General features: G+C 35.7%; 1 protein-coding gene across 3 annotated transcripts; it reads right to left on the reverse strand.

Moving 5' to 3' along the window:
• Positions 1–961: 961 nt before the first annotated feature.
• Positions 962–15,035, reverse strand: LOC135682299 (tRNA-queuosine alpha-mannosyltransferase). 3 transcript variants are annotated; one of them, XM_065197133.2, is made up of 9 exons: positions 14,023–14,727; positions 13,423–13,590; positions 11,803–12,042; positions 10,997–11,106; positions 8,259–8,403; positions 7,699–7,769; positions 7,146–7,237; positions 6,082–6,169; positions 962–4,623 (listed from the first exon to the last, which is right to left on the reverse strand). In XM_065197133.2, exons 1-8 carry the CDS (start codon positions 14,229–14,231, stop codon positions 6,104–6,106), a joined length of 1,101 nt encoding a protein of 366 aa, XP_065053205.2. In that variant the 5' UTR covers positions 14,232–14,727; the 3' UTR covers positions 962–4,623; positions 6,082–6,103. The 3 variants fall into 3 exon arrangements, with proteins under 3 accessions (XP_065053205.2, XP_065053206.2, XP_065053204.2); XM_065197134.2 differs by lacking the exon at positions 6,082–6,169 and having other exon boundaries at positions 14,023–15,035; XM_065197132.2 differs by having other exon boundaries at positions 962–6,169; positions 14,023–14,724.
• Positions 15,036–15,498: the final 463 nt, after the last annotated feature.

Below are 15,498 nucleotides of genomic sequence, written 5' to 3' on the forward strand. Positions count from 1 at the left end.
TGAGATACCAGCCGCTTGGTGCTCCACCACAATAGGCTACTAAAAAGTTAGAATTAAGATATAAAATAAAGAAGAAACTATGCTTAATACCAAGTTATTTGGTCTTAATTGCAGCACACAAAATGGGAAAATGAACTTGAAATGTCAAACTGCAATTTTCAATATTGTCTGGTTTCCCATAAAAAAAAGTGAGAAAAAATAAATACAACACTATATACATTTGAAATTATGCTATTTAAGTATTGAAGATATCCTTTTCTTTTAAAATCTGAACTAATTAAATACATTTCAATTATAATTCTAAATATCTAAAATACAGTATTTACACGTTTTAAAAATCGAAGTGGAACATTTTATATTGGATAAAATGAAGTCTCCGGGCAACAAAAGATAATGATCAAAATCTCATATCGTATGTGATACCAGTAAAAGTAGCGTGGTTCATTAACAAGCAGGAAACCGCAAACAGAAGCGAGATCCACCCAAATATAGGCATTCACAGTTGCAATGTTTCTATTCACTATCATTAGGTGAATTTTCTATACAAAACAGTCTTTCTTTAGAGTTTCTGTCAGGTTTCTGTGCAGCGGTCGCGGCAATCAAGAATGGAGGGAAGACGCCAATCACCAAATGAAAAATGCTGCTACAATTGCCATTCTGTGGATCATTCGAAATAGTTTGACTTTATTCAAGAAATCAATAGGCTTCAGTGAACGAAAAAGGGTGTGGCATTCTGATCTAGAGAAATTAATAACGGAGCATCTTATTTTCTTAGCATAACACAAGGAAGCCTGCGGCGAGCATCGAAAATTGAGACCACACGATCCGCGAGTTTCGAATCATAGCAGCCACGCGGGCACAAAAATGTTTCACCATGTTACGCTTTTTTGGTGCAAATAGTTGGTGCAAAATAAAAGAAACCCGAGTTCGAGGCAGCTTCATCAGCTAATGCTAATGAAGGAACCAAGCACGATAATTCTCGAGTCAAAAGCAAATTTCCACGCATCTTTTACCCCTCTTAAGCCTAATTCTCTATCTAGAAAATATTCTTGTAAACAATGTTGACCGGTTCGATGAATCGTGCAAATCCGAATAACGTCAGTCCTCCTTCCAATGAGGGACACTAAAACAGTATTAAAATTTAATGAGTGCTTCTTCTAATGAGCACCCCTATCTTTCAAATACACGCTTCCATGTTCATTGATAAGGTAGGGCCACGAGAGATGTATTCGAGTAGACTTGACATTCATATTTCAATAGCTGTGTGTTTATTTTCAGGCGTCAACCTGTGATGTGTTTATGTTTATTTTCTGAAATTCATTATGATAAACATTTCCTTGTATAATCCGCCAGCACTCTCCGTAATGATGACGAAGAAATTGACGTTTATGATAACCTTGCTTAGGTAGAAAACAAGCAATTTACTTTTGATAAAGATTGGATTGAACTGATTTTAGTCCCGCACGCTCTATTAGATGTCAATTTAGTTTTCTTTGTTTCATACGACCCCGGGCGTTCACAGAGCCCACGCCCCGTGCAACTGGGGAGGAGGGGGTACGAAGGACCATTCCTCGTCCCAATTTTTTGGTAGGCAACAATATTTTCAAGTAACAACAAAATATAGTTCAACTAAAGATTTGGGAGACGTTGTTTAATGATCTTGGCTGTGAAAACTTCCGAAAAAAATATATTCTTTTTTCAAGACAAAGTTCAATTCCACAAAACTTAAGTTCATTTCGTTGAACTCTTCCATTTTGCTATTCGTGGCATTTGCCCTCTAGAAGCACGCTCCAAGCGGAAGGAGGTCCCAACATGAACGATAGAAGCTGGAAACAACGTGCTGACTTTAGAAGCACGATTCATTCGTTCTTGGGATCAGTGGTAACACAATGCATAATGGGCTAACAAAATCGAGGCCACATAGAAAGTCCATTGAACTGGAACATACTTTTTCTCATCCAATCACTTTCACCAATTCCGCAAAACATAAAATGGAACTTTAGAATAGGCCAGTTGTAGAGGCAACGACCTAAGTGTCAACCGCAACCAGGTCAACTTCTATCTTAGACCCCGTTCACACTGCTCCGTATTCATATGAAAACGGATAAAAAGTATCCTTTTGTGCCTTGCGTTCACACTGCTCCACCTTGAAAACGGATACTTTTGAAAACGCAATACGCAGTGTGAACACCGAAAACGGATACTTTTGAAAACGCTAACAACAACAACAATACAGCAAGATTCTTAGACCGCGCCAATTTGAACAACTTCTCTTAACATGGCTGATTCACTCGAAGTTAGTATACTACTCGGAGTAAAATTAGTGGCAGTGAGCTGTTTGAAAAGTTTATTAACAGTCGCAAGTTCGTGACGTTTTCCGTTTTATCCAGAGCGGAGCAATGTGAACGCTTCATCGTTTTCATACCGTTTTCAAATGTATCTGGATCAGTGTGAACAGGTAAAACGGATCGATAGGAAAACGGATAGAAACGAATACGGAGCAATGTGAATATAGCCTTAATGATACAATTAACCATTAACATCAATTCAACTAAGTACCTCATGTTTAGCAACATGTTTTGTGTACAAAATTGGAACAAAATGTGCTAATTGGAATGATATCCAACAGCTGATTCGAAGCTCTGAAAAAAATCCAACAGCGGTGTCTCAATAATAGATTGCATAACTGTAAGCCAAATTATGAATATGCTTGTAGTTTCTGACTAAATAGATATCAGTCACAGAGTAGTAACCGAAATACCTCAGATACTGGCATTCTGGCTTTTTTGCAATCGAAGTACCAAGTTGTGACCACATAATTCGTATTCTGTGGTATGACGATAGAAGCAAATGCTCCAATTAACGGAAGTTGACAAATCGAGGGAAGCGAAAAAGCATAATGTTAAAGAATTAACTCAAATTTACAAAAAGTACGATGCAGAACTTAAAGACAAGATTTAGGACTATCCACTCGTAGAAGAAAGACTTTTGCAGCTTATAAATTATTGATAAGAGATACAATTTTAAAAAATATCTATTTTCAAGGCCCTTGAAAACTCATTTTTGCAGCAAAATTAACATCAAATATGTGCTTGAGGTTTTTATTACAAAAAACCTGGATTTGCGTTAAAGCAATTTAAACACTTGGCTCGTGACATGAGTATTGAAATATTCAGCTCAAATCACTTCTGACCTTCGCCATTTCCAACTGAAATTGTATTGACAATGACAAAAGTTGGCTTTTTGCGTGTTCTTAATGAATTAGGTTAATATGATTTCTCTTAGCTTAAATTTTGAGAAGCTAGTGCCAACTGGATACAGTTTAGCATCTGCCATGAAGAACCCATTTCAAATAACCCATGGCACTATTTTATTAGTAAAATAATAGTCATTAGAAAAGAGACTATAGTAAAATACTAAAAATCCTGGTGCCTAAAGACCCATGCTGAATCAAATAGCAGTATACACAAAGTTTACAATATCTGTTCATCTACCTGCAAGATCTTGACTTATGAATTAACAAAAAATACATTTTCCCATAAAGTATCTATGTAACATAAAAGTCACAACATTTTCGATCCTGGTTGATAACTTAAAACTATAGATTTTGCCATATCCTTAGACACCGCAGCAACGTTTCCAAATTTATCGAAATTTTGTTCTCGAATCCCAAAAGGTGAAACAATCTTCGATTTCCCTTCCGTAAATTTATCAGAACTCGGTTTTTGCGTTCGTTGTTTGGTCATAACCATATCTTGAGAATGCAGCAAATTCATTAAAAGAAGTACACCCATATCAAATTCTTGTGAGACCTGATTAATCAATTTGCCTAAAACAGTGAACTGCTTTCTGAATAGAAGATAGCCACGGTTAAGTTGTGAGGCAGTTACGCCGAATCCATTGAGGTCAAACATTGCTAGTAGTAATTTGCAAAAATGCAATAGAATTGCTTAGCAAGATTTTACCACAGCATCGTAGAATTATACCGCCTTAAGGAATACCGCAAGGGCTGTAGAGTTAGAGTTAGGGTTAAGGTACGTCACGATATGTCGAATACTCTTCTGGTAGGCGTTTGTAGTATTTATACGCTAGGCATTGGTATAAACATTAATAATATACTAATACATACACTAAAATAACGAAATAAATATAAAACCTCGGCAGAAGTACATTACTATATCCGTATCAGCATTTCTACTTACTGATAGCTACATCTATCAAGAAATGTTTAATTTATAACCATGATGGAAAGAGTATAACCTTCGAAATTTTTTGGCACTTTATTTAGGCTGTCCTATGCTTTCAAAAATCTTTTTAAAATCCAGATCATCAATTAAAAATGGCTTGCCTACGCATTTCCCTCAACAAGCGATCCCACCATATGTTCCTTTTTCGAGGCCATCAGCCGATTTATAGCAGACAACGATCGCCTACTAAGAACCAACGCAAACGTTTATTCTTGCTGTGAAGGACTGCCTCCGTTACACGTTTACTTCAATTTACAGCAAAACAGCCAATTACTGAGGCTGCAGTTCGGCAAACAGTAATCCAACCAACAGGTTTAGTCTGGTTTTCGAATGATCAACTTTATAATGACCAAACACAAGGCCTTTGCAACAGCTCCTGAAAGGGGAGATGGTGGGACGCATAGCGTAAATTAGCCGAGCATTTGGTGTGGTAGGATGTATCAAGAGTATTCTTTAAGTGATTTTCCGCAGAACTAAGTAGTCATTTCTTCGTATTTTGATTTATTTTTCACTTCATATTTATATCATACATTTTAAGTCAAGCGAGCAAAAAATGATTAAAATGGGCAATAAACATGATTTGAGCAAAGGCAAAATATAAAAAAATATGACAGAGAAAAGAGAATCGCTAGCACCAGGTTGTACCTCAAATCAAGACAGGGAAAGATTATGGGTGCCTTCTGGTGGAAAGTTCCACGACAAAGGCAGAATATATACGTGTTAGGAAGCTAATAAAACGTAAGCCAACTAGAAGAAATTTGGAAAATCAACATTTTAGTTTCATATGTATGAAGTGGGATGTCCAACTGCGGTGGAATGGCCAGCTCAGAAGAGATCAAGCTCACAAAGTAATTGCCATGTGAAACTTAGACTCTGTTGATACGACGAGTGGGCTGACCCACCGATGTGAGATCCCACTGCTGAGCTGTTTGGATTCCAATCAGGTTGGATAGTTATATCTACATGAAATATGAACAAGATTGGGATAAAAACATGTACACAGCGCTTCCTTTGGTTTTGGATTTGAGGCTAACTCAATCAAATGAGACGGAGGCTCTCCACATAAACGAGGTCGTGAACCATCCAGCTCTGGACATCGAAGCGCGACTCGAAAATTATTGAGTTTTTATCACTCGTGGATAGAGACTTTTCCAAAAATGGCGAGAGGCATAAAATATTTTTGGGACGTCTAGACATGTTTCGGGACAGGCATCTGAACATTAAAGTCCTTCTTTGAATATCAGTTTCACGACGGCATGATTTCGTATCACGAACGCTTTCAAATAAAACTGAGAGGCAGTTAAAGTACCTAGTCTATTGAAATATTAGAAAAAACTTGCATTCCCCTCGCCCATCTTTCTTCAAAACTGTACAAGTTCTCCTTGATGGATCTTTAAATCCCAAAAATGATTCTAACAGATAAGTGGACTCTGTCTTTCTCTGTTAACTAAATATTCATGAAACGCTAGAAAAAAATACAGGAGGATTTCTTCTTTAGATATAGAATATTGAATTTTTCAAATCACTTTTGAAATGCCAGTTCAAACTCTGGACCAGTTGACAGCGAAACTTAAGACTTAAACAATTCTTAAAATGCTTTCTATCATAGCTATTCGAAAACTGTGTTTTGATTCGAACTAATCGTTTTGGACCTGACGGGCAAAATGCAAATGACGGTCAAAACATACTAACTGTAGGAAGAAAAAAAATTCATTGCTTTATCGATCTGTCATATAGTGTTTAATGTCGTAAAGGTCTTTGCCTGATGATTACATTAAGGTGCTGCGACTCAGAGCCGTCCTATACACGGTCGAATAGATACGAATTTGCATACCCCTCGAATTACAGTTACGATATCAGTCTTTGAAAAGCTCCTCGTAACTTTGCCGTAAGTGGTTCCAGCTATACTTTTCAAGGTTGACCTAGAAGATGGAAAAAGCATATCCGATGGTTTGCTATGACGAAACTTGCTTCAAGATGAATTTTATTTATTTGTAAAAATGAAGGACAGTTAGCACTAGCCTTTTGAGTTCGTTTGAGGTAGATCATGGAAAAATGAAAAGGGAGAAGGTCTTTACTTTTGGGTGTCAGTGAGGTCTGCATTCATGTATTACTATAGACCATAGTTTTATATTGTTACAAATTTACAAAGTTTGATCACGAAAAACACGAATAAACTTCGCAATCTTGAATTATTGCAACTAGAGATTCGATGGCCTTGACATCGAGGATTTACCAAATTTCAAACTAAACACGATTAAGAATTATGATACTCACTTTGTGTGTTGTTTGTGGAACTGTTTACTGAATATTTTCATCCAGAAGAAACATTTTCAGTCAGTTTACAGATTCCCAAAATGATGCCAAAACTTTATTCTGCCACGCTCTTAGACTACAAAGCGCATTGTGCAGAGATTTGGGAGGATAAAATTCTCCAGACTATACTTGGCTAATGTGAACAGACAAGGAACATTTTACAGATCTAGAAAAAAGTTACCCTATTCTAGCACCACTAGGCCCGCATTTTCTAACACACTAGGCCCGCAGGTTTATTGTTGGTGATTTCTATGGTACTTCGTAAAACATGAAATATCTAAGCAAGAATCAAAATAAAGTCAAGATGGGGGATAAGAAAGGTTAAACTGATGTCTGACTGGAAATATTAGCATATGAAGAAACACTTACACATGTAAGAATGAACTAATGATTATCATCAATGGTGTTTATAATAGTATGAATATTTTAACATTTAACACGTTTAGGTGTGGCTACTTCTGGAAAAGAAATAATTATAATTTGTTTTGCCTGCTAGGAGACGGGTTATTTTCTATAGTCACCTACTAGAGGATTAGTCTTTGATTTCATTATGACGTCACTGCAGTTTAATTAAGGTCTTACCTTGACTTTGTGTCTGCGTGGAGTTTCAGGTCTCTTGCAAAACTGACGTAGTCTTTTAAGCAACTGATTTTTTGTATTGTATAAGTATTCATCTGAAATGTAACGAGTTAAGAAAGAGTTAAGTTAGCTGGCAAAACATAGCTGATTTTTCGTTCTAGCTAGTATGGGACAGCCAACAAAACATATTGTCGCCTCTGTTTTCTTTCTTATACGAAAAAAGAAAAGCATGGCACTGAAGTCTGGATTACTCTACAACCACATTCAGATCACTTTCTGGACAGGCATCACTTTTACATGATGCTGCAACAGCGATGGAGTATGTCTGGAAGGAGGCTTGAAAAATATGGCGAGCAAAGGACCCGTTTGTACAAGTGTAATGGTGGGTACGGGAAGCGGGGTTCTTTCCTGGTTTTGTGACCTAAAATGAATTCATGGGGCTAGCTGGTAAATAGTTAGGATCAAATATCGCACGATAGATGAAAGAAATCACGTTTTATCAAGATATACTTTCTAGAAGCTTGCACTGGAAACTTAAAACAGCAAAATAGCATACCAGGAAATATTTCTGGATAAACCAATCTTTTTGGACACAATGGATAGCAGCCACAAGAAACAGCTTCTAGCCTACAGACAAGGGTAGGAACATAAATATTCAGTTGCAGGTGAAAGAAAATGTTGCAAGACTCCCACGTACCATTTTGTTCGCAGGTGTTTCTTAGAACCAGAATCCAGACGAATCTTTAGACAATTTGATCGATTTTAATTACTACCAATAGTTACTAAGTTACTCTCAAAATAAGCGAAAATGTTAACTAGTTGGTAGGAACTTGATATGAGAATAAGTCTACAGACGCAGGGTGAAGTACCTATGAATTAATTTTGCCTATTGAGGATAGTAGGGTAGACTTAACATTAAACCAAAATTGCTAAAAACGTGAGATTTGAGAAACTTAACGAGCTAGGATGCTGTCGCGATGAACTGAGGACCATGTGAAGACAGCACTGCGCGATTTCCTGCCGTATTTTCAATCATTGTAATGATTGTAACAGCTGCTGAAATGGTCATAACACAAAAAGCAATTAGCAAGGAGAGACAACTGTGGATCAACTCACATTGAGACTCCAAAGAACTCGTGCAGAGCTGTCGAAACAGCAACATCTGCATGACTCAGAGTTTTCAAAAATTCTTCTTTTGACTCTAAGTAACCCCAAGTGACTATCCTTTCCTTAAAGTCTTCTCTTGCCTTTGCAAAAACCTCTGCAACGCAAAGTGCAAATAAAATAAAATTGAACAAGTGATCATTTCAAATGGGGAAGGCTAGGATACAAACTTTCTAAAATCAAGCTTTAGCGAGAACTTGAAAGCTGAGTACAGGGCATTTTTGTGGGGCATTTTTCAAAAGGATCCATGCTCACCTTAAGAGATTGTACGGCATTTATGGACAGGTGCTTAGATTGTAATATGATTCTAGCCTATGCTAAAAGATCCTGGTTTGTTGCAAGGGCCAGATGGGCTGTTTCACACATAAATCACATATAAGACAACTATGTGGATATTTGCTAAGAGAAGTTAGCAATTTAGCGCTTAATGCGGAAATTAAATCTTTGCCTTATTTGCAATTTATTACATTTAGCAAAATTTCCACGACATTTTGCTGTTTCCATACTAATTTTATTAGGGTTGAGTCTTTAGGCTTCAAGATTTGACACTAATTACTATTAGAACGTCCTATCATATTTTATATAAACAAAATTTGAACCTTTTTATGAAATGTATAAGATTAGAAGCAATAAAAGCAAATATATTTTGTTAAAAAACTTGCAGTGAAGAATATTGATGTCTTCCAAACTGAAAGCATAGCTTGTTCTACAGTTTGCAATTGCATGAATGAAGCCATTTTACCAAAACAACATCACGTTAGAAAAGAGAATATTCTGTTTCTATTTGCCATCATTTACATTATTTTCCTTTGAAAGGGGCACATAGTGGCTCGGCATTTTGGGGTAAAAGAAGCATTTTACTCCTCAGTGGTGGGGAACTTGTAGGGCCTGGTGGGTCAACTCCCCCGCCACTCAGTATGCTAAAAATGCCCTGGTTAAGTGTTTTCGAAGGATGAGAAACATCTTAAAATCGAAATTGAATAGTAAGAGCGTCGTAAACGCTATAAACTCCCGAACAGTTTCTATCACCAGACATAGTGCAGGAATAATTAAATGGAACTTGACAGATTTAAAGGGAAGGGATAGGAAAACACAAAAGTTGCTAACTATTCGTAAGGCGTTCCACAGAAAAGAGATGTGTACAGGCTTTATCTTAAAAGATCGGAAGGTGGCAGGGGAATGATAAGTTTAGAGGATTGTGTCCTAATAACAACTTTTTGCACATGTATGTCAGTAAGGGAAAGCGACGAGCATACGCTTAAAGCAGTAGCTAAGGAGGAAATGATAAATCTAAAAATGAGATACAACAAATGAGAAAGGACAGTTTCAGTAGCAAACAACTACTAAGTGTTTTCTTTACGAAAACGGAGTTTCGGAACAAACAATCGTGGGGTTGGTTGAAGAATCGTGACATGAAGAAAACCACAAAAAGAAAGTAAATGTCTACTCAAGAGCAAGCTTAAAGGACAACATCGATAAAGCAGCACATTGATAAGACAGAGGGAAATCCACTTTGTAGACTATGTAAGGAACAAGAAGAGATTGTGGCCAATATAGTGTCAGAAATGCAAACAGCTTGCCCAGAAGGAGTATAAAGGAAAGAGACAAGCTATTGCTAAAATTATTCACTGGGAACTATGCAACTTGAATAATTTACTCCACTCACAGAAGTGGTGTGAGCATAAACCCGACAGAACAAGGCAGAAAATGAGTCGGTTAAGTTACAGTGAGATTTCAACGGTCAAATGAATAATAAATTCGACCACAATAAGCCAGATATTATAGTTTTTTAAAACATACAATATCATGTTCTTTTATCGATGTCGTCTGCAGATTTGACACCAGGGTGCAGGACAAGGAAAGGGAAAAATCAAGACTTAAAATGGGAGTTGTCAAGAATATGGGAATGTAAAAGCACCAAGGGTGTTCCAGTTGTAATAAGGGCTCTAGGTACTATAACCAAAAGCTTTCATGGGTGGCTAAATACCATCAGCCCAAGCATCAAGTTCCTTGTTCTACAAAAATCATGCCTATTGGGTACTGCAAGAATTCTTCTGTATGCAATGAATATCTGGGGCTGCAGGTAGTGGCTTGATATTTAATCAAAATAACAGGCAGTTTAAGATCAAGTGCTGTGATTACAGTTTTACAAAAAAATGATAACTAATTTTTTAACAGGAAAAAAAACTCAACAATGACAAAATTTCTGTTATCAATGTTTGTCCTGTAAAAAGAAAATTATTGAAACATGTTCACACAAATATGTGAAACATGTGATTGTAACTTTGTCTATAAATTCTTTAGCTAGTAAACTTCACATTTTTATGTTTATTTTCTAGTTATCAATTTGGTAAATCACTAAGAAAAAGAAGAACAATCATATATAAACATAATTTTCTTTACTGCATATTCAAGAATAGTCAAAGCCCAATGAAAAATTAAAACAACATGAAAAATGCAACAGCAAAAATTCTCAAAGTTTCTATAAGGCAATGACCAAAAATATTTATTGCCATCAAAAAAGTTTTTCCTTAAAAGGTGACCTAAGTTTCTAACTTCAAATATAGCCAGGCTCTGCTAAAATAAACTGCTACAAAATGTTAATGACAAAGTTGCAAATCGAGAAGAAAAGACATCATCTATGTTTAATTTAACTAACCCCATTGAATATGGTGTCAACATTTTCTTACCTGGAACATCAGCATAGCCTTGCCCCATAACAGATATTTGGAAATCTAGCTCCTCATCTTTTAATGCATACAAAATATCAAAGAAAGTATCTGGATTTTTGTCATGTTCCCTAAAACCAAAAAGAGTTGAGTTTCTGGTTACCAAATTGCAGCATTCTTACACAACATTGCAAAACGCTATGAAAAGTAAATTATTTACATAGTATAAATAAGGCAAACAGAGAACAATTATGAGATTTAAGACTTTCTTCATAAACAGAAAAATGAATAGCTTGCTCTCTAGAAGTGGAAAAATACCAGAAAAAATAATGATCTGTACTCTTAATGAGTAATATCTCATACACTACTGCAAGTCTACCCATTGGCATTTGTTAAGCCACCAAAAGATACAAAAACATTTACATAATGAGGAAAACAAATCGTGAAAAATTTTTCTGTGTTATAGCTTGGCATGCCTACCACAGTCTACAACTGGTACAAATTTAACAATTCTTCTGAAATAAGATCAATTTTCTGACTTGTCCATAATAGACTGAAATTGTCAATTCATTGGCTTATACTATAGTTTTGGTTTATCCTCTGAATAAACATCTTAACATCAATAATATACACATGATAAAATAATGGAACACATCAAAAATATACAGCCTTTTACTTTTATGATATCTGTGCTAACATGAATGTAATATTACTTAAATTATCAATTAAATATCAATAAAAGCTATGGAATGTAAAGAAAAGTTTTGCAGTTTAGTTATAAATGTTTGTAAATGGAAATAGAATAGATGCATCTAATCAAAACATACCACCTATGTGCCCAGACAATATGCAATGGTCTGTCTGCAGACATATCTGCATTGGTTGGCTCTAAACTGATCTCTGGAAAACTGATTGGAAAATGCAACACATGGCATTTTGGTTCTATCTCTTGCAATAATTTTTTGTCTGGTTTGTAGTCAGGCATCAAGTTGAAATATGATTTGAGGGATGATAAAAATGATTCCTTGTTGAATACGGAGTTGAAATAAATGACATCTGCAGCCAAGCTGAAAAAATAGAGAAAATAAAGCTTTTATTTTTTAAATCAATCGCAATGACCCTGATGTGTCTTTAACTGCAGCGTCATAAAAATATATACCTTAGCTGAAAAGAACATTGTGAATATACCTTAGCTGAAAAGAACAACGTGAAATGCATCTAACAGAGCAAAATAGCTAGAACCTACTTAAAATTGACTTCAGAAAGATATAGAACCAATTCTAAATTACATGGATGGTAGAAGGATCTATGTTAATGTGGTCATATTCAAGCCTATTCCTTTTACAATGGTGACTGCCCTGGCACTTGCCAATGCCCTTGCCAAATTATTGGCACGGGCTATTTACCATCCTTGCAAACACTTGCCTTACCAAGGAAGAGACAGGAAGATGGTTTGTGGAAACATAAGCTCCTATGCAAATGATTGTATTCCTTAGTGAAAGTTCAAGTTGCTGATGAAAATAATGAAAGCCTTGGCCAAACTTTGAATCACAAAAGCAAAGAAGTTGGATGCAATACAGAAATTCTGACATTATAATTGAATTTATATTGGTAAAATGTATCTTTTTGAGCTGAATTTATTTTTTGACTTTAAAAGCACTTTAAGGACTTCAATAGCTTATGTGTGGTCCATTTGCTGGAGAGGATAAGATAAGTAAATAATTACAAATAAGATTTTTTCATGGTATCAAAACAAGGCAAGATAGCAGATACTATTAAGCCTGAAAAACATTAGGCATTTAATTGCATTCAACTGAATCCTTGTTGGTTAATCCAATTAAGACGCCTTTCATTGATGATTCATTTTTTTGTCTTTTCCCTATCTTTGTAGCGTTTGGGCTGTGAAATATATGTTGCCTCACTTTTATCTCTTCCCAGGCAAAATTTTTCGAAAAATAGACATTCAGGACTTTGGCTAAGATTAAGGCTGTAATGAAGCAGCTGTAATCTCTTTTCTAATCATAGAGGAATGGAGAAAAGTTCCTAAGAATAGGTATAGAAAGAAGTTGATTGAGATGTAGAAACAAATTTAGTGTCTATAAATATGCCCCTAATCAGTGGGATTTGTCCACCACGTTTTTGTGCCATTCAAAAATTGACAAGGAACGATAGGAAACTGTCTTTTAAATGCTCTTAGCGACTCGCTGAACAATAGCAAACAACAAGGATAATGCAATACAAAAGGATTACCCAGGCAATTTATTGCCCAAAGTTGAACATGTTCAACTTTTAAAACGAAAAATCCAGAATGCTGATAATTTGAGAATGTATGGCAATAATTAGGCAGCTGCTGCAAATACACTAGGGAATTTATTGCCAGTCAACTAAATGCTGCAATCAAATTATTTTTATTATACTTTCGACCTTTTTAATGAAGAAGAACTTACCAAGACAAAACTTGATTGTAACCATATTGAAAGTCTCTGTTCTTTTGCTTTCGAACAGGATACACAAGCTGGTTTTCATGAAAGTACAAAATCTTTTCAAGCTTTTGCAAATCTGGTCTCAGTCCAATCAGCTCTGCAAGGTTGAAGTTAGCACTTGTAAATAAATACCTAAATTAAGATCAGAAAATAAGGCAATTTAATTTCCAGACTAGCTTGTGATTTGGTCAAGTGATTTGCTTTGGTTCTAATGCTGTGCTTAGATGCAGGAAGTTTATTTTTATCCTCTGTATGAAAAGTTTCATGCTAACCTTCATGCTAACCAGCTTATCATATAAATTTATTTCATAAAATTATTTTCATATATTTTCATAAAAATTAATCGATGAATGATAAAAGAAAATTAAAGTAACCGCTACGTACATACAGGGTTGATTAGCGACAGTCTCATTTATAGTGCAAAAGTTTTTAAACAAGATTTAAGCATAGTATAGTTTTTGTTGAATAAAAACTCTGCTGAAAGTGTATGAAGGTATAAAAGACCCCTAGAATTCACTTCATTTGCTTAGTATTCCATATGTACTGCTACCAGCTTGCTTTTACCTGTAGGAATGTTCTCGAGGAATAGTTCTTGCGAAATACAAGCTGCCAGTTCTCATCCGCCAGTGCCATTTCTTGTCGCTCATGCAAAAAACATCACATTTATCACAAAAATTATTTTCAAGAAGATCAATTAACTGTTTATGAGATCCACCATGAAATGCTTCAAGAAACAGAATGCTCTTTTTGTCACATTTTGAAGGATTTTCCATCTCTATGGACTAGCACCTTTTAGGCCATTATCATGTTCCCGCTTCTTCTGCCTCGTTTGCAACCAGATGACAAGGAACCATAATAACACATATCCTCTTTTATAAAAACAATTTTATAAGGACACAAGCCTAAAAATTTAGTCACAATTGGAGAAAAAGGTAAAAACAAGCCGAGGCTTAGGTACTGTAAAATGTAATTGTGAACAAAATTCCATCTAAAAAACGAGGAGTTTTTGCTATCTAGGGGTGCATTGTCGGTAAAAATTCAAACCTGTCGGCAAATAAAGGATATTTCATTCAACTAGTTGGCAAATGAGCTCTTGAGGGAACTAGCTAGCGATTTCACTACTTACACCCTGATGATTTAAGAACAAATTAAGAACAATCCAACTTCAAACATTTGGAAAAATTAACAACAGCCAGTCTGAGCTTCATTTTGCTGTTTCAAAAATGTTATTGGCCTTCACTTGAGGTTGCGTTAACAAGCCAAACGTTAAAGAGGAATAATTTGACTCAAAAGCCTATTTTCTTAATGGTTAAAGGACACGTACCCATTACGTCATTTTCATTCCGGATTCTGTGGGCCTATCTGGAGAAGATGCACTGCTATGAGGTAAGGCTGACGAGACAGCCTCAAAAGCTGATTGCCTTAACTAACCACCGGCCGAGGATTTTTCAACAAAAACAGAATCGGCAGTAAAAGGTATCTGCATCTTTTTCTGGAACCATCGTGACCAAGATATAAAGCACAACATTGCACTCAAAAATTGAAGTCATTCCCAAGGCATCGGTATTGTGTGTTCTCAAATTGTTCCCCTTTAATGTGTACCCTCTTTCATTCATTGCTTTACTGAAGACGTGTTTTACTGTCAAAAGTGCAGCTTCTTGCTTCGATATATGTTTAATAAAATGGCATGCACGTTCCTGATTTGACACTAATTAATAAGACTTCTGAAGATCTCAACAAATTTAAAACCACAGAGCAACATTGCAAAATATATGGATCCAAAACCGTGTCATATAGATGTTGGAAAATATCGAACTCATCCGACTACGAAATAAGATGCTCCTTAACTTTACAATTATTGAAGAAAATTCTTTCTGAATTTTCATCGTTCAGTTGTACGTGTGACCTTTCCAAGAAATACAAATGCGACATTGGTTATGTTTGATTTATATTGTGCGATGGTAATTTAAATCAGTCGGAGTGAAATACCTCTATTGAAGCTGGACATTGTACCAACTTTATATAAAGAAAGAAAAGAAG

Source organism: Rhopilema esculentum, chromosome 16, assembly GCF_057945365.1.
Source record: "Rhopilema esculentum isolate cy_ngs chromosome 16, ASM5794536v1, whole genome shotgun sequence".
NCBI classification, from domain to species: Eukaryota; Metazoa; Cnidaria; class Scyphozoa; order Rhizostomeae; family Rhizostomatidae; genus Rhopilema; species Rhopilema esculentum.